The sequence below is a fragment of the Protopterus annectens genome, chromosome 1.part0, assembly GCF_019279795.1.
Source record: "Protopterus annectens isolate FY-2018-M chromosome 1.part0, PAN1.0, whole genome shotgun sequence".
NCBI classification, from domain to species: Eukaryota; Metazoa; Chordata; order Ceratodontiformes; family Protopteridae; genus Protopterus; species Protopterus annectens.
This window is the reverse complement of record NC_056725.1, coordinates 1,924,877,542-1,924,897,552: the sequence shown is the minus strand read 5'-3', so window position 1 is coordinate 1,924,897,552 and position 20,011 is coordinate 1,924,877,542. Positions and strand designations below refer to the sequence as shown.

At 42.8% G+C, this 20,011-nt stretch overlaps 2 protein-coding genes across 3 annotated transcripts in view; one reads left to right on the top strand and one right to left on the bottom strand.

The window, feature by feature from the left end:
- Nucleotides 1-6,807, bottom strand: part of RAD1 (RAD1 checkpoint DNA exonuclease) — a 368,414-nt gene extending 361,607 nt beyond the window's left edge. The window contains exon 1 of the mRNA XM_044070186.1: nucleotides 6,371-6,807. Coding sequence (XP_043926121.1) covers nucleotides 6,371-6,565 — 195 coding nt within the window. The 5' untranslated portion in view covers nucleotides 6,566-6,807. The remainder of the gene's footprint in view (nucleotides 1-6,370) is intronic.
- Nucleotides 6,808-6,840: 33 nt separating this feature from the next.
- Nucleotides 6,841-20,011, top strand: part of DNAJC21 (DnaJ heat shock protein family (Hsp40) member C21) — a 718,487-nt gene continuing 705,316 nt past the window's right edge. For both annotated transcript variants that reach the window (XM_044070174.1, XM_044070166.1), the window contains exon 1: nucleotides 6,841-7,291. In XM_044070174.1, the coding sequence (XP_043926109.1) occupies nucleotides 7,195-7,291 (97 nt within the window). In that variant the 5' untranslated portion in view covers nucleotides 6,841-7,194. The remainder of the gene's footprint in view (nucleotides 7,292-20,011) is intronic.

Here is a 20,011-nt window from a genome sequence, read left to right as displayed (position 1 = left end):
TGAATATGGACACTCCCCCGCCTTTTGTATTTCGGTCCGGGTTTTGTGGCCGAAATGTATGGTATGAGTTGTAGCCTGGTAGTGCTGGGGTGCTCTTTGGAGCCTTAAACCAGGTTTCTGTTACTGCACATATATCGATTTTCTCCATACTGAGGAGTGCCTCGAGTGCATGCATTTTGAGGTTTAGACTTCTGGCACTGAGCAGCATTACCCTCAGTTTTTTGTTAGCCTAGTATGAACCTATGAAGTATCTGCCCTGGGGCATTTATAAGCCTAGCTCGATTGCGTTTGGCTTACGCCACCCCTTGATTTGAGTATACTGTGCCTCTGTCTAATACTGACACGGACGTAATCCCCGGGACAAACCTACGATCCCCCATCCACTCATCAAGATTCTTCTTGAAGAGTCAGTGAGGTGCTCTGCCTAACATGAATTGGAATTCTATTCCACAGCGAAGGGAGCCTCTGGGTTATGAATCTGTCTCCAGCATGTTCTATTTATTTCTGTGCTGAGGTTTTAGTCCCTCGAGCGCGTGGCTCTAAGGGATTTAGATTTACTGAGGTGGAGCATGTCCACTAATTCTGGGTTGGACATAGCTTTATATGTCAGGCATAGATCGCCTCGAAGTAGGCGGTATGCAACTGAGTAGAGCTGGAGTTTTTTTTAACTGAGCAGCATATGGCATCTGTTTGAGTCCCTTGATCCTCCTGGGGAGGTACTTTTGGGGTCTTTCTAATTGCTGCAGGTGTCGGGTAAGGTACATCCCAAAGGGGGCATTGTATTCTATGATGGGCCTGATGAGGGATGAATAAAGGGGCACGATTACCTCTCTTGATCTAGATGTGAATCCTTCCATGATGAGGTGGGCTATGTAGAAGGTCTTTCTAACCACTTTGGCAATGTGGTTGTCAAAGGAGAGACTGCTATCAACTTGGGTCCCCAGATCCCCAATTACTTTCCCTGTACTTAATGTGTTACCACCTATGTGGTAATTTGTGGGCACATTGTTTTTGCCAAAGGGTATGACTATGCACTTTTTGGCATTTAGCTTTAGACCATGGCTCTGGCACCAGTTATCCGTCTCTGCGAGACCTTTTTGAAGGATGTTTGTGTCAGCTGGAGAGTCGATTATGGTGCCCAGTTTGCAGTCATCAGCGAACTTGGCGAGCCATAGTCCTCCCACGTTGGCCTGTACCTCAGAAAAGTAAATACCGAACAACAGAGGTCCCAGGACAGAACCTTGTGGGATGCCACTTGTGACTGGTTTCGAGTCTGACATGGCTCCAGCAACTCTGACTCTGTGGGTTCTGTCTTTGAGCCAGTTTGCGACCCATCTTGTGACATACGGGTTTATATTTAGGCTGGATAGCTTATCTATGATGCCCGAGTGAGGTATTGTGTCAAATGCAGTTGCGAGGTCCAGATAGGCTGTGTGGACTACCTTTCCCTTCTCATCTATGGCCTTGGTGTCTGTTTCGAAGAAGTCGACCAGGTTCAAAAGGCAGGATCTGCCCTTGACGAAGCCAAATTGGGTAGGATCTAGTGTCTGTAGGTCCCCAATGTCTTTGTTTAGGAGTTCCATGATGATCCTCTCCATAGCCTTGCAGACTAGGCTAGTCAGGCTTATGGGGCGATAGTTTCCAGGGTCCGCAGAGACGCCACCTTTGTGGAGTGGGACCCACTGTTGCTGTACGCCATTCTTTGGGCTCATATCCTGTAGTGAGGCTGAGATTGTACAGCAGTTTTACTTGAGGGATTAGTTCTTCTTGGAGTTCATGTAGGACGCAACCCGGGACGCCATCTGGTCCCATGGAAGCAGTGTTTTTTGCTTTGGAGAGGGCGGCCTTCACCAGAGCATCAGAGATGTTTGAGAGGCTGCACTCTGCCGGGATAGATACTTGCTCTTTTGGGGGGGAGGGGGTGGAGAAGTTTGCACTGAACCTGCCTGCCAGGATACTGGCGATGTCTGTGGGTTCAGTGTATTTTTTTGTCGTTTAGAATCAACTCAGGACAAGTCTGGGAGTTGCATCCCAGGTTCCTAACATAACTGAAAAAAGCCTTATGATTGTCTTTAGTGTCCTGTGCAATTTTTCTCTCGAAGCTGGCCTTGGAGGATTTTATGAGGGATCGTAATTTTTTGCTAGTACTGATCAAAGATGCCTTCCTTTTTAGGGATTTTGCTCCATCATGTAGTAGCTTCCTCCTTCTGTTGTACAGTTTATTTATGGCTGGGGTCCACCAGACTGCACGCCTGCCTTTGGATGACTGGGTCTTGATTTTATTTGGGATAGCATGACACATGCATTCCTGGAGATGTCCGTAGAATGCGTTTATATAGGATTCTGCAGTTTGGGCCATAGTTTCCACTGGCCCTGGGGCCTTGAAGGATTCCACTTCGGTTTTGAGAAGTGTGAAGTTCACTTTTGAGAAGTTTTCCACTGTGGTTTTCTGGGCTGGGGGTGGGGTCGGGATGTGGATATCCAGTGAAATTAATTTATGGTCTGATCTTACCAATGAGGGATATACTTCTGGTATGGAGCATACAGTCCCCATGTTGGTAATGATCAGGTCTAGTATGTTTTCCCCTCTTGTGGGAGTGGTGACTAGTTGTTCCATAGCATTTGAATTTATAAATTCCAGGAACCTTTGGGCTAAGGTGCTGGGGCTTGAGTAATGCTCCCAGTCTATGTCTGGGTAGTTGAAGTCGCCCAATATAATGGTGTTCGGAGAGATCTTCATGTTCTCCAATGTTTTCAGGAAAGCCGAGTGGGATTCCTGACTTTGAGAGGGTGGTCTGTAGGATGCTATAAACTGAAAAGCAGTCTTGCCCACTGTCAGTTGCACATGGATGGTCTCCGATACTTCGTGCAATGCCACTAACATGGAGGTGTGGATATCCTTGATAAATATGGAAACTCCCCCTCCTTTTGTGGTTTGGTCCGGGTTTTGGGGCCGAAAAGCATGATATGAGGTATAACCTGGTAGTGCTGGGGTGCTCTCTGGAGCCTTGAACCAGGTTTCTGTCACTGCACAGATATCGATGTTCTCCATACTGAGGAGAGCTTTGAGTGCATGCATCTTGAGGATAAGACTTCTGGCGTTTAGCAGCATTACCATTAGTTTCTTGTTCCTTGTGCTGTCTATGGAGGTGGGTTTGACTTTTGAGCCTTGCCTAAAAAAGGCACTATGGGGGTGGCAAGAGCCTTTGCCAATATCCGAAAGCCCAGGGGTGACAGGTGCAAGCCGTCCCTAGCGAAGCAACGTGGCATGTCAAGCATGTCATCCCAGGCTGACAGACAATGGATCCCTTTGAATGGCACAAAAATTTTAGCCAATTGTTAAAATCGATAATTTTGTCTTTATACTGTGGCATCATTCTAGGTGAGGGTAAGATGCTGCTCAAGGTCAGGGTCATACCGGCCTGGGCTACATGATCAGAGAGCTCCTCTATGTCTCTTTTCATGTAGTCGAGGGAGGTACGTCTCAGGTCATTCACGCCAGCATGTACAATGACCGAGTCATATTTGTATCTGCTTTGGAGTGACTTGAGTGCTTGCGTTATGTGGCGGATCCTAGTGCCCGACAGGCAGCTCACTGTGACCTTCTCTTTATTCAGCCTGGTGAGCGGGACGTCAGTGTGTCTGACAATAGAGTCACCTATTACAAGAGTATCAGGTGTGTAATTCAGCCTTAAGGGCTGTGACTGCTTGGCACACTGACTTTGTGTGCTATGTGTTGTATGTGTTTTGGGGTAGCGTTTGCTTGGATGTCTGCTTTGGAGATCTCTGCTGCTTAGGTAGATTTTTATTTAGAGCCTCCGAGTATGTTTTTGTGTTTTTATGTGTTTGGTTCGCTGTTGTGGTGGGACTATGTGATACTGGAATTGTGTTGTGTGAGGTTACCTTCTCCTCCTGACTGGTTACACCAGTTTTGAGATGAGAGAGCTCAGCCTCCAGTTTGGCTATATGGTTGCATCTCTCACATATATTTGAACCTGTTTGGAGGAGGAGAGGGTTGTCTGTGTACATGAGACAGTTGTAACATTGCTTAAAAATTCCCAGATTCACCAGCTGGACTGGAGAGGAAACCATTGACTGACCTTTGGACATGCTAGAGTAATATAGGGAACTGAATTAAAATGGACCAATAGGGGACAAGGTAATCGTAGAAAGTATAAGAGTAAGTAGTGCTTATGGTTTATTAGTGCTAACTTGTAAGATTACTTATTTGGACCAGTGAGGGGCCTTAGAATGAGAATATAGTGTTTAATTTGAGAGATAGAGCAGTTCTAAGGGAAAAAGTGAAGAGCAGACTTTGTGGAGCCAGGAATACTTTAAACCCAATTAGGCGGCGCTGCCCCGTGTTGCGCTATGCACAAAACCGCACAAAAGAGGGTTTTAAGAGAGGGAGATCAAGGAGTTTGGAATTGACCCACAATGGCCAATAAAACTACAGTTTCTAGGCAGTAACCACTCCCACAGGGGCAGGCAGGCTGCTCAATGTTTATCACTGCCACTGATGAACACAAAGACTTCCCTTTAGCCCAAGCAAACAATGGCCTCCAAGAAACTTACAAACAGTTCAGAACAGCAATCTGTAACTGAACTTTTTTAAATCTCAAAAAAGTGGGAAAAAAGCAAGATTTTTTTTAAGGAAAGCAGAGGTTCACAAGTATCAACAAGTTAGAACAGTGCAGTAAATGACCCCACCCTTGAGTGCTAGGCCAGAGACAGATAAAATGCAAGTTTTAAGAAAAAAACGATTTTAAAAATAAGTGCAGGCAGGAAATTCAGTAATCAGCTCTAGGTTGTGTTCTAAATACAGTTACCAACACAGAAATCAAGTTTAACAAGCCAGAAAATGTGCTATTTACGGCAGTGGGTTTGTCTTTTTGCCTAAAAAGGCACTATGGGGGTGGCAAGAGCTTTGGCCAGTATTCGAAAGCCTAAGGGTGACAAGTACAAGCCGTCTCTAGCAAAGCAGCGTGGCCTGTCGAGCATGTCATCCCAGGCTGACAGACACTGGATCCCCTTTGAATGATACCAGAAGATAATTCAATAAAAGGTATTTAAATGAAAAAGAAAATCTACACCTAGATCTAGGGTTATCACCTGTCCCCCTTTATGAGGGACAGTCTCTCTTTGGGCACCTGTGTCCTGCAAAAAAACCTACAAAATGGCAAATGTCCTGAGATTTTAGGACAAAAAATATTTCCCAAGTTTCCTTTAACAGTTGCACACAACAGCTATTTTGCATCTGAAACACCTAAATGTTATATGAAGCAGCATAAGCAACTCAAATGCTATAAGAATGAGCTATGCGCTTTTATTTGTGTAAAAAAGTGAAGTTCTGTACTTTGCACTGGCCGTGGGTGGGTTTTGTCCTTCAAATTCTCACGTTTCTACAAAAAATGTCCCACTTTGGGCATTTGAAGAGGTGGCAACCCTACCCAGATCCAGGACACAAGACACAAATTCCAACCCGTTGCCTCACAGGTTCAGAAGGAAACGGTGTGACAGTTTCTGCACAGTTACGTTAAAGCTGATTAAGCCTTAACCAATATCCAATTTCATCTAAGTAGTCCTTGTAGGTAGCAAAGTCAGACATGGAATTCTAAGAGATGCTAACATATAATTCAGTAGTTTCTACAGATGCTTGATAACCTATTATTCTCTTATCAGGACCTCCTTAAACAGCAGTACGCATACAGTGAACAACAAGTGAGCCAACACAGGACACTCTGGCAACCCACATTTCAAAAGGAATGTGGAGGAGGCACAGCTTTCAACCTTCCTTCTCCAAAATGAGGTACAGTAGCCCTCATAATGTGGGACAAATGGGCAAAATGTGGAACACATACTAATGGCTTACTAACAACTTCAACAAGGAAGGCCATAGGATGGTTAACATATGCTGGTTTTACTTATAATTTTTTTTTAATGAATTAATACGATTAATTTCTATTTACCATGGGTATCACTTAAAAATAATTCCTAACACTGAATGTGTGACGGTCTTTCAATGATTGAGGAACATTAACTTTTTAAGACCCCAAATGAGGTACGTTCCTCGTAATGAGGTACACTTGAGAGGTATGGGAGGAGGACATTCTTCTCACACCTGGATTTTGCATTAGAGACAACGTACTTATAGCTAAAGTCTCACACCCTTCAAATCCCACTGACTAAAAGCAAATGTTATATGCGGACAAAAAAGCCAAAGGCCTTTAATGTAGATCAAAAACTTTTACATGTGATCCAGGCGTCATACAAGTATCAGCAAAAATAAATCAAAGTGGACTACGCAGTATCCAAGCCACGATGTATCACAAGCTATAAAGTTCAGTACAGAGCTCAAAAGCAGCTTTACCTGAATAAAAGCGTTAGCCTGCAAACATTTCGCATTTTCCACTGTCACTTTGATTCCATTTGTGGTTGCGAATACAGTCGCGTGGTCTTTGAACGCAATTGCCTTTAAAATATTTGAAATATTTTTAGCGTTATCAAGACTAGCAACCAAAACAAATCTGTCATCCCCCACCTCCGACTGAGTAGAGAAAGGCATTTTCTCATCAAAGCTGACGGTCAAGCTATCTCAGAAAGAAACCACAAAACAAGAAAGTGCATGCCACACAAATCGTGTACGATTTTATGATTAAACAGTGGACGTAATGATCATAAGAAACACTAATGAGACATCTTTCCAAACCATGAATAATAACCAATAAAACAGCGTAGTTGCTTGCTCTCAACCCACACATCAACGTCGCGTTTCACTGGCGTTAAGGACATGCTAGCAGAACTGTCATTAATAGTGATGCTTGTAGTATGCGACTTAGCCGGTAATCGTGCTCACGTTGTTTTTCACAGTGGATTCTCTGCAGTTGGAGTATCATACTAAGTTTCTTTTGTTTGTTTGACTAGTTTTGGATTTGAGTGCGTAGATAAGTGAACCACCATTGTCAGATATCACTGAATTAGAAATCCATTACGGCGTGCCCTGTTATTTTCCTACTTTGATTTCAAGATGTCTAGTGCATACTGCTTTTACGTGCAGTCTTTGCAAATACATGGCGTCTGTTTTGCAAAGTTGATAAAAGTGGTGTAACCTTGGTTGCCGCCACGTGTTACTGTAGGAACTGCATTGAACAATAAATACGTTTGTCTGCATAGCTAATTGGCAATAGGAAAGCAATGAAGTGTCACTACGAGATCCTAGGGGTCAAAAGGGAAGCAACAGATGACGATTTAAAGAAAGCGTACAGAAAATTGGCACTGAAGTGGCATCCAGGTAATCCCAATTGCATCTTGTTTTGGACTCTTCATTGTGCGATTAAGGTGGTTTGGTGATATCTCTAGTAAACTCTGCTTTCTGCATCTAACTTTACTTTTTGTTGACAGATGGGCAACGTTGTCATCGAACACTTAACCCTTCTGAAGTCCTGTTTAAAGGATGAAACCTTAGAGATAACATACAGTCACAGTAAAGTTCACTAATTCAGTTTTTTGGACTGTGTAAGATAATATGAAAATGTAATAGCACAATTCAGTAAACATAGTGGTAGTGGAAATGTAAAACAATATTAGTTATAAAAGAGTGTTAGCTAGTTGAACTGTACTTTGAAATATTAATAATACCAGATAATATGCAGGTAACAGCCAAGCAGATGAATACACCAAGGTGTGTGAAACATTTGGATTTGGTGGCAGTTTGCTATAATCCGCCACATAACACAAGCACTCAGGTCACTCCAGCACAAGTACAAATATGACTCTGTCATTGTTCATGTTGGTGTGAATGACCTGAGATGTACCTCCCTGGACTACATGAAATGAGACATGGAAGAGCTGTCTGATCATGTAGCCCAGGCGGGTATGACCCTGAACCTGAGTAGCATCCTGCCCTCACCAAGAATGATACTGCAGTATAAAGAAAAAATGATCAATTTCAACAATTGGCTAAGCTTCTGGTGTCATTCAAATGGGATCTAGTGTCTGTCAGCCTGGGATGACATGCTCGACAAACCTCGTTGCTTTGCAAGAGATGGCTTGCACCTGTCACCCCTAGGTTTTCGAATACTGGCCAAGGCTCTTGCTGCCCCCATAATGCTTTTTTTAGGCAAGGCTCAAAAGTCAAACCCACCTCCATAAACAGCACAAATAAAAAATGAGGGTTATGCTACTCAACACCAGGAGTTTAAATCTCAAAATGCACGCGCTCAAAGCACTTCTCAGTATGGAGAATGTCGACATCTGTGCAGTAATTGAAACCTGGTTCAAGGATCCACAGAGCACCCCAGCAGTACCGGGCTACAACTCATACCACACATTTCGGCCACAGAACATGGACCAAAATACAAAAGGAGGGGGTGTGTCCATATTCATCAAGGATATCTACAACTCCAGGTTAGTGGCACAGCATGATACCTCTGAAATCATCCATGTGCAACTAACAGCAGGCAAATCTGCAATGCAAATTGTGGCCTGCTACAGATCACCCTCCATGACCCAGGACCACCACTCCACCTTTCTGGAGACACTGGAAAACATGAAAGTCCTGATATTGGGCGATTTCAATTACCCTACCATTAACTGGGAAAACTACTCCAAGTACCAACTCCCAGGTTCAGTGCTTCCTGGAATTTGTCAACTCAAATGCCCTGGATCAGCTGGTAAACTCCCCTATCAGAGGTGAAAACATAGTGGTTAAAAAGGAACAATACTTGCTTGGACAGACAGTCCACTCCAGTTAGCTTTAGGAAGGACCCCATTCCAAATGCCTTTGACCAAGGTTCACCTTGACTGGGAGGGTGGAAAAGGAAGCAAGCAAGTAGGTGTGTATGAGGTTATCCCTGCAGATGTCTTGATAAGGAATGATTTTGATAATGCAGTGCTTTGTGTGCATGCAGATACACACAGTCTAGCTTGGAGACAGGCATGTGTGTCTGGTAGTCTGGGGGCCACCCAGACAGACCTCACACAGGACACCAGGGCTGTTGAGGTGGCTATTTCAGGGAGGGAGCTACCCTGTAGCAGTGAGCCTGAAGGTGATCCACAGCTGCTGGTAGGTACTGGTGTTCCCTTGGACAGGGTGACTGCAAGGGCAGAGGTGAGTGGTAGTACCCAGGCTGACAGTGAGGCACCACTGTCGGAGTATACCAGACTTCCTGTGGAAGGGGAGCTGGGAAGAGTTACAGAGGTAGAGTTGAGACAGGCTTAGCTCTTGGGCCCTACACTAAGAAGCTTGAGGGAGGTAGCTATGGAGGTTCCTGATTGTCAAGGAAAAGGGGAGTCTGTGTACTGGAACAAAGAGTTATTGTGGGAGGGCTAGATGGTGAGGTAATACAGCAGTTGGTAATGCCTAGAGCCTACGGTTTGGCACTTCTAGCCATAACCCATGAAATTCCTTTTGCAGGTCATATGGGCATAAATTGTACCAAGAGATGTATTATGCAGAATTTGTACTGGCCTGGGATTGTAAGGGATGTAACAGGGTGCAGCAGGACCTGTGAGCAATGCCAAAAAGTAGGCAAGGCAGGAGACAAGGTCAATACTCCTTTGTGATGGAGGAGCCATTTCAGAGGGTAGCTATGGATATTGTGTGGCCTCTGAGTACTCCAAGTTCCACAGGGAAGAAGTATATCCTGGTGGTAGTAGATTATAGTCTGAGGCAATGGCTGTGTCCTCCATTGAGGCAGAGGCGATGGCAAATGCTTTTTTTAGAGATTTTCAGCAGGGTAGGTATCCTGAGAAAATATTGACTGACAGAGGTGCCATTTTTGTCAGACCTGTTGGCTTGCCTGTGGAGGTGCTGTGGGGTGAAGCACCTAAAAACCATAGCCTACCATCCCCAGAGTAATGGTCTTGTGGAGAGGTTAAACTCTACACTAAAGACCATAGTACAGGCATTTGCAGACTAGTTTAAGAGAGAGTGGGACAAATATGCCCCATCTGCTGTTTGCATACAGAGAGGTATCCCAAGAATACACAGGTGTTTCACCCTTTGAGTTGCTGTATGGGCATAGGGTGAGGGGGCCTTTAGATCTGATTTGTGATGAGTGGGAGGGTGTGTGTGAATCCCACAAGGAGTCTGTTGTGGCATATGTCCTAAACCTCAGGACAAGGCTTAGGGAGCTCACAGGCTTGGCCCAGGAGAACCTGACAGGAGCCCAACAGCAGAAAAATATCTGGTATGACAGGAATGCTCAAGCTAGAGAGTATGCTGTAGGGCAGCAGGTAATGGTTCCCATTCCTGTCAGACACAATAAGCTGCAGGCAGCTTGGGATGGACCCTTCAGAGTGGTAAGGAAGGTCAGTGATGTTAGCTATATGGTCGAATTGCTAGGCATGACGCAGGGGCCCAAATTGTACCATGTTAACAAGATGAAACCTTACCATGATAGAGAGGGCATGGTGCTGAGTATTTGCAGTAGGAGGCAGGAGGAGTCTGAGGGGGATCTATGGTTACAGAGAGCCAGCCAGCACAATGCCAAGTTACTATGGTGCAGCCTAGGGTTACAGGCATATGATGTGACAGTGCAGCACTGTAGTGAGGTCAACAATGTCAAGGCGGATGGTATCTCAAGACAGTGTATGGGTTAGTGTATTCCCATGTAGGCTCATTCTTCTCAAGCAACATTTTTCAAAGGTCACTTGAAAAACTAGCTTGAGTCTTCAAAGGGGGAGAGATGTGACAATATGAGGTATTACCAGCTATGCCAGGAGAAGTAGGGCAGTGGATGTGTAACATATATGCCAGCACAGCTAGCTGGAATCTAGTAAATAATTGTATGGTATTTGAATAGCAAACTGATTTGTACAGATGCTTGTGTTGAAAATGTGTATGTAAAGTTGCTTGTGTTAAAAAGGTGTCAACAGTGTGTGCTGGACAGAGGAAATGTACATGCATTATTGCAACTGTTGAAATGTGTATATATAGTAACAGAGAATACTGGAAGAGAAAAGGTTAATCTCAAGCCACCTGACTTTGGAACATGGTAAGACATTAAATTACTTAATTTTAAACCATAAAGCTTGTATCTTACAGTTCTTAATGCAGCCAGAGACAAAAAGTCTGTACTAGAAAGCTTTCTGCATTGTCATTGAGGTGAACTAATTGCTACTCTCTATGGGTGCAAGGCTCTGTGTGTGTGTGTGTGTATTATTGATACATGCTAAATCCTTACAGCTTCCTGCCAAGGGGGAAACATGAGAACCAGAAGTCAGATGACCATATGTATGTGATGTCATTCTGTAATCCATCACTAAAATAATGTTTAATACTAGGTGAGACTGAAGTCAGAGCACTGTGTGTTTGTAACCTGACAAAGAAGGATCTCTCACCTAGTTATCTTGCCTTGCTCTAGTACGTAACCAGGGAATACTCATATTTAGTCAGGAAAGTTTGCTTTTCTGAAACTGTGTGAACCTGTCTACCTGTGTTATTTTTATAATTTTCCTGTGATTGAAACTCTGGTGTTTATTTTAAATATATATTTAGTATTTTTATGTTCTTTTATTGTTTATTACTAAATATATTTAAACTTTTCATTGTGGTTGGTCCTTTAGAGAATATTTTAACCTTTGAGAGTACTTGTATCTATTGGTGACGCTGTGGCCACTCCTGAAAGCTTGCCTGTTTGGTCAACATTGCCATTTGTATTTAATATTCATTTCACTCAGTATAACTGGGTACCCTTTCAAGAGCCTCGGAGTAGCTGGCTTTGGGATGTGTGGCGGCATTGTAACTGCCTTATAGTCTGGGCATAAGGGTCATAGCTAGTAAATCTTTGCCAGCCTTTCCCATGAAGCACTGGTTTCACAGAGAGGGTGCTGGAGGACTTGGCTTAGACATTCTGCTGCAGACTCAACCCTACAGCTGTGCAAGTCGGGAGTCTTATTGGGAACCTGGAGGGAAATGCAGACTCTGGACTGTGTGTGTTCCCTGTATGCTGTTATGGGAAATTGTGCTTGATGTAGAGTGCTGCATCTGGAAATATTGGGTGTATCCATTTTTGTTCCAAGTGAACGTCCCTCTCCCGAGCCAGTGGTGAGGATTCAGGCTCCTTGGTTACTGGCCCATAGTGAGGACATCACAGCTAATACTGCATTTATTCTTGAGTTGAGGTTAGCTGAATTATCTGAAGAATGGTGAATTGAAGGTTTGGTTTCCTAATGTTAGAGTATGCTGTATAGCTAAGGGATGAGTTTAGCTTTCTAAGCAGTTGATGGGTCTAAGTACAGGAGAGAGCCAAAATGCAGTTTGGTTAACAAGGGGAAAAAGCTATCCTTTATAGCCGTCCAGAGTTTTGAGTGAAGACTTGCATAGTCTTGTGAATTTGACTGTAGTGTTTTGGTTTTGTCAGGTTTAAGCTCCTGAGTAGTTTGAGTTTACGGCCTCATTTCTTATTTGTTCATTTGCAAGAATCAGTATACCACTCTCAGTGTCGCAATGAAGACACAGCCGAAGCGAATCACCACTGAATTCACAACTGTAATATTTTTTTAATAATTATTTTAAAGACGAAGAATTAAATAAAAAAACAAGCACTTTCATCTTTTTTAACCACAGGACATTTTTAAAAGGTAAAAATACTTACATATACATCCGGTTTAAGTAACCCGCCGAACAGTCACGTGATCAATTAACCATTGCCAAAACACCCCTTTCCATTTAAAAAATAAAGAACTGAAATATTCAGTATCAAAAACAAGTAAAGTATGCAATACAAAGTAAATAATGAAAATGTTACCTAAAGCAAATAAATATAATAGTGTGATAAATAACGTACATTAAAAACATTTATCGATCAAGAGCCTTCAATTTCAAGAGACAACCTATCGGACAATGCTTATTCAAGCCTGGATAGCTGAATGCATTAAAATGCGGTTGCCAGTAAAGTTCTCTTGCTTCAAATAACGACCAAGCCCCACCTCTATTACTGGGTATAACTTTATCCAAAATAAAAAAAAAAAAAATAATTGAATTCATGGCCAGAATTAACCATAATGCGTTTTGCAAGTGCATTAGCGGTCTTCTTCTTTTTTTTTTTTTATGTCCTAGACATGCTCATAAATTCATTGCTTTAAACTATGTTCAGTTTTCCCGCTGTAGTAAGAGTTGCATGCCTGACATAAAGTTATATAAATCACACCTTTAGATAAACAATTAAAGTTGTTTCTTAACCTAGACTTCCTACTATTAATCTTACAAACCTGCCCAGCCTTAATGAACTTGCAATACTGGCAAAAAAACACATTTAGTCATGCCCTTTACCATACCAGAAGTACCACAGTGTGATTTCTCAAAAATATTCTTCGAACACATACCCCTACGGTACACTATATTAAGTCTGTCCCCTAATTTTCTATGAAGTTCCTCATCCTCATTAACCATTATTTGATGACCTCACTTTGCATATTAAAGGTAGTAATAAAAGAACTACCCTAAGTATTAACATGTGAATTATCCACCACCCTCCTTATGCTGGTATTAAAAGACTTGGCAGACAAAATAGGGAAAAAAAAGTTGCCCAATTTCCCTCTTAAAAATGATATCTTCCTTCAACTTCTTAATGAGTGAACCAGGATACCCTTTTTGATAAAACATGCTTTCCGTAACCAAACATTCATTCAAAAAAATCAGCTTCACTTGTTATCATACTTGCAGCTCTAACAAATTGACCTTTTACAATAGCCCTCTTCTGATGTACAGGATGTGCACTATTGTACTGCAACAATGAATTATTGTATGTCGGTTTTCTATACATTTTTGCAAATCAAGGTGTGGGGTAGTTCTTTCGTGGCTCTGTAAAGTAAACACTAAGCACTCAGTACTGCTGTTAATGTATTGAATAAAATCCTCTAATCTCCCCTTGGTGTCCCTCCAAACTAGAAAGATATTATACAGATATCTTGTATCAAATCTAATAAAGTGCTTAAATTCACCATTAAGAATAAATAGTTTTCACCTTTTACAGTGTGTAAGCAGTTATAGATGTTGCACTTATGGGCACATATGTAAAATTCTTCATGAGCTGCCATGCTCTGAAGAATTTAATGAATATGGGCATACTTGTTTCTTGGAGATGCTGTCATATTTCTAGGAAACTTGCATAAGTGTAAGTCATGTTTGGACCACAAATTTGGTCAAGTAAGGAGATCAAACTTGTCAGTAAAAGTCAAGAAGAGAAATTTTGAAATGTGCATATGTGTAAAGTTGTCCTTGAACAGTCATACACTTAAAACATTACTGAATCAATCTATTTGTTTCTTGAAGGTATTGTAATGTTTTTAGGAGACTGGCACACATGCACATCATGATTAGGATTGCAGCTTCAGAAACTGAGTTGTTGATTTGAATATTTTAGTTTAAGTACTAAGTGCACACACAAACTCATTTTCTGTTGAAAAATAAGTAGAGGAATGTTGATTTGCATGTTCTTGTTCACTTTCACGCTGCAGGTGATGATTTATGTTATCTGTAATAACTCCAAGTTCTTCTACCCCATACCTGTACTCCAAATACTCCAAGTGCTTAAGGTACCCACAGATATTTACTTAACTGTATTACAATCTTGGAAAAGGTGAAATAAACTGCTACATCTTAAACGTTGCCTTTAGCCTCTTTAGGATTCTCACTAGGCTTGCCCACTGAGATACTATCCCCTAAACATAGTGCTGTCAGCAAAGATCCCCTTTGTGAGGATTGAGATTGGCTTATAAAATAGGGCTTAACCCAAAGGAGACGTCTGTGGGACAAACCTTGCCACCATTTTGCTTTCTCAAAGCTGCTTCCACTGCTGTCCTATGTATGACGCTATCTAACCACTTTGCCAGCTGTTTGTATGATTTTTCTACCTACACTTACCACTTCAGTCATAATAAGGAGAGTTCTCCCAACTGTTGTCCTCTTTCACTGTATCTAACTACTTTTTTCATTTGCACAACTTACTATTGACTCTTACTTCTTCAAACTTTGCAAGGAGTCTGTGATGTGAGACTTAGATCCACAGCTATACCTCTGTTCTCCTGCCTAAATATTTAGCCACAAAACTGAACAGGATTGTCAGAGATTGACTTGCTCTGACTCAGTCCTAGAGTTTATTCCCATTTTGCTCCAAGATCCTTGTAAGTTTTGAATGCTGAACTGTCTCCATCAGTCTGCAAAATACTGAAGGTCAGGCTCCGTGACCTGTTGTTCCTGTTTCCTGCTCTACCTTTGTAGATGGGCACTACCATTGCCTGCCTCCAATTAATGAACATGGTGAAAACTTCCTTCTGAGGTTTATCCAGGACACCTGCAGCCCTTTTTTAGGATATTAGGTGGGATTTTGCCTAGTCACATACTGCATCGTCTTAAGTCCCTTAAATGTCCTTCTTACTTCCTCAGTCATTATCTCATCATCTGTCCATCCACCCTCTTTAGCTGTCCTGCTTTCCAAAGCTGATAACCATCACTTTCCATTTTCATGTTGAAGAATAGATGTTTGTTCTTCTCAACATATTTTCACACCCTATTTCTTTTTGGACCCTACATTCTCCTACGGCCTTGTTACCCAGTGCACCATGTCCTCACAAGGTCTATAGGTTCATAGGTAGATACTAGGCTATCTGCCGTAGGGCATTTATAAGCCTAGCCAGAGTGTATTTGGCTTCCGCCTCCCTATTAGATTAGCCTACTGTGCCACTGTAAAGTAGGTCACAGAAGGTATCCTTTTAAGATTAGTTTACTGTGCCTCTGTCTAGCAGGGACACAGAAGAGATCCCAGGGGTGAATTTGCGATTTCCCATCCACGCGTCCAGATTTCGCTTGAAGAGGGTCAGCGAGGGTCTATGTCTAACATGAATTGGGATTTTATTCCAGAGTGAGGGGAGCCTCTGGGAAATGAATCTCTCCCTCCAGCATGTCCTATTTATTTTTGTGCTGAGGTTTAGGTCCCTGGAGCGTGTAGCTCTAAGGGACTTGGATTTTTTGATGTGGAGCATGTACATTAATTCTGGGTTTGACATGGCTTTGTACGTCAGGCATAGATCGCCTCTGAGTAGGCGGTAAGCAACTGAGTAGAGCTGGAGTGTTTTTAGTCGAGCTGCATAGGACATCTGTTTGTAGCCCATGATCCTTTTGGTGAGGTACTTTTGGGGTCTCTCCAGTTGCTGCAGGTGTCGGGTAAGGTACATCCCAAAAGGGGCATTGTATTCAATTATGGGCCTGATGAGTGACGAGTAGAGGGGCACAATGACCTCTCTTGATCTAGATGCAAACCCTTTCGTGATAGGGTGGGCTATATAGAAGGTCTTTCTAACCACTTTGGCAACGTGATTATCAAAGGAGAGATTACTATCTATATTGGTCCCCAAATCTCTAATTACTTCTTCCGTACTTAATGGATTACCACCTATGTGGTAATTTGTGGGCACCTTGTTTTTCCCAAAGGGGATGGCTATGCACTTTTTAGCATTTAGCTTGAGGCCGTGGCTCTGGCATCAAGCATCCATCTCTGTGAGACCCTTTTGGAGGATGCTTGTGTCAGCTGGAGATTCGATTATGGCCCCCAGTTTGCAGTCATCTGCGAACTTTGTCAGCCATAATCCCACCGTGTTAGCCTGAACCTCAGAGAAGTATATACCGAACAAGAGAGGTCCCAGAACTGAGCCCTGTGGGATGCCACTTGTAACTGGTTTGGATTCAGACATGGCACCTGCGATTCTGACCATGTGGGTTCTATCTCTGAGCCAGTTTGCAACCCATCTTGTAATATAGGGGTTGATATTTAAGCTGGTAAGCTTATTTATGATGCCCAAGTGGGGTATTGTGTCGAAGGCTTTTGCGAGGTCCAGGTAGGCTGTGTAGATTACCTTGCCCTCATCTATGGCTTTGGTAACTGTTTCAAAGAAATCAACTAGGTTTAAGAGGCAAGATCTGCCCTTAACAAAGCCGAATTGGGTAGGGACTAGTGTCTGGAGGCTCCCAATGTCTTTGTTTATGAGTTCCATGATAATACGCTCCATAGCTTTACAGACTAGACTAGTCAGGCTTATGGGGCGATAGTTTCTGGGGTCCGTTGTGGCACCACCTTTGTTGACTGGGACCGCTGTAGCTGTACGCCATTCTTTGGGTACATATCCTATAGTAAGGCTAAGTTTGAACAGTGACTTAATGTGAGGGTTCAGTTCTTCTTGGAGCTCGTGTAAGACACAGCCTGGGACACCGTCCGGTCCCATAGATGCTGTGCTTTTTGCTTTGGAGAGGGCAGCTTTCACCTGTGCATCTGTGATGTCAGGGAGGTTACATTCAGTTGGGGTAGTCATTTGCTCCTTTGGGGGGGGGGGTTTGCACTGAATCTGTCTGCCAGGATGTTGGCTATGTCTGTAGGTTCGGTATATTTTGTACCGTTATGCAACAATTCAGAGCATATCTGGGAGTTTCCGCCCATGTTCCTGACATAACTAAAGAAGGCCTTGTGATTATCTTTAGTGTCTAGGGCAATTTTTCTTTCGAAACTGGCCTTTGATGATTTTATGAGGGGTCGAAGTTTCTTGCTAATACTGATCAGAGATGCCTTCCCTTTTTGGGATTTTGCTCTGTCATGTAGTAGCTTCCTCCTTCTGTTGTATAGCTTATTTATGGCCAGGGTCCACCAGACCGGTCTCCTGTTTTTGGAGGAGTGAGTCTTGGTTTTATTTGGGATAGCACGATCCATGCATTCCTGCAGGTGCTCATAGAATGCATTTGTAAAGGATTCTGCGGATTGGGCTTATTATCCTCTGGCCCAGGGGCTTTGAAGGATTCCACCTCAGTCTTGAGAAGTGCAAAGTTGGCTTTTGAGAAATTCTTTACATTGATTTCCTTGGCTGGGGGGGATGGGATATGGATGTCCAGGGAAATTTGTTTATGGTCTGATCTTACCAATGAGGGGTTTACCTCTGGTGTGGAACATAGTCCCCATGTTGGTGATGACCAGGTCCAATATGTTGTTCCCTCTTGTGGGAGTGGTGAGCAGTTGTTCCATTGCGTTAGAGTTTATAAATTCAAGGAACCGTTGGGTGAGGGTGTTTGGGCTTGAGTAGTTTTCCCAGTCAATGTTTGGGTAGTTGAAGTCACCCAATAACATAGTGTTTTGAGAGACCTTCATATTCTCCAGTGTTCTCAGGAATGCCAAGTGGGGTTCCTGTAATAGGGAGGGTGTTCTGTAGCAGGCTACAAACTGAAAGGCAGTTTTGCCCGCTGTTAGTTGCACATGGATGGTTTCCGATGCTTCGTGCAGTGCCACTAACCTGGAGGTGTAGGTATCTTTGATGAATATAGATACTCCCCCTCCTTTTGTGCTTCAGCTACTTCTATCCCCCAAGATTTTGTCCTAGTCTGCTGGTATCAGAAGTGGAACTTAAGGGCTTCCTGGCGGTCTGTCCGTTAGCATTCACCAGGACTTTGTCCATTATGCCATACATGTCACTCCCTTCTCCCAACTCGGTAACATGGTGATGCTTGAAAGGCAAGAATGCATTGGGGCATGTGGCATATCGCCCCCATCTCTGTGGCAGGTCAGCATCTCCACCACTCTTACCCCTCCTGGGCTATTCCCTCGCATGACATCCCTGCCTCTGCCAAGTGTCACTGCTACGAACATCCAAATATTTGCCCATCCATCCCTTGGCACTGCATCACAGTAAATTTGTGGAAACCCATCCATTCATTTAGTTTAAGTTTAAAGGAAGATAGTGAGTTGCACTGCTTAACGTGCAAGGGGAAGTTTATTTTAGAGGTTTGTGAGGTGCTGGGTTATAAACCTGGCCCTCTACAGTGTTTTATTTATCTGTTGGTGGAAATAAGTCCCTGGTTCTAGTATTGCTGGAGATATTGGACTTGCAGGAAGTAGGATGTCCAGGATAACTGAGTGTGTAATAATGTTGTAAGTGTGATTGAGATATCTCCTTTAAAAGTCTGTAATACACTGAATAAAACGGTAGAGCTTCTAACCTGTCTTGGTAGTTCAGGGATTTAAGCCTGTTATCCTTTTCGCTAGAAACCTTTGGGTCTTTCTAACTGATTATTTTTAGTTAGATACTTCCCAAAGGGCATGTTGTTCTCATTAATAATTGGTGTGGTCAGTGCTGAGTTTAAAGGAATGATTGCCTCTTTAGACTTTGATGGTACCCTTTTGGCAAGTAACTGGGCTAAACCAAAAAGATTTCCTGACGACTGTTGTCATACGATTGTTAAAAGAGAAGTAACTATAAGTACCTAGGTCTCTGATTACATTTTCATTTTCTAGTGGTGTGCAGTCTATGCATTATGATGAGGGTAGGGCTTCTCTACTAAAAATGATGATATACTGCACTTTTTAGCATCCATTTTAAGCCCTTTTAGTACACCTAGAATTTACTAGGGATAGTTCTGCAGAACATTGTTGTACCTTTATTTCCTTAACTGATTTTATGACTCCCAGCCACTGATGTTGGCTGTTAAGTATGGTAAAGTCCTACCTGTATTCTGCTTGCAGTCTTGTGAGGAGAAATTACATTTGTTCCTTATGCAACTTGCAATACATTCATGATTTGTTTAAAAGGGTACTTAGTGGTATTGCCTCTTACGTTTACTTCAAGTCCCATGAGGCCACATTACACATCAGTCTGCTCTCTGAAATTATTTTAGAACTCTGTTTCATCAACCACTTTTCCCCTGGCACCCCTGTGGACTGGACCTGCTAGCTCCTCCTCCTCCTGTTCTTTCTTGAATGCTTAGGAAAACAGTTTATTTAATAGTCAAGCTTTTCACTATCCTTCGCTGTCCATTCTCTTCCATTTTAGCAAGTTTCACTATGTTCCACTTGCTCTTCTTTGCTCCATTACATGCAAGTGACATAAGTGAAGAACATTTATTTATTTGACATTTGGTAACTAGGAAAGTTTGACTGGCAGAGATTATCTGTTTTCAGCGGAGGCCTGGGGAGAAAAGCACCACAAATAGACAGGAAAACAACAACAACAACATACCATAATTGCAAATAAG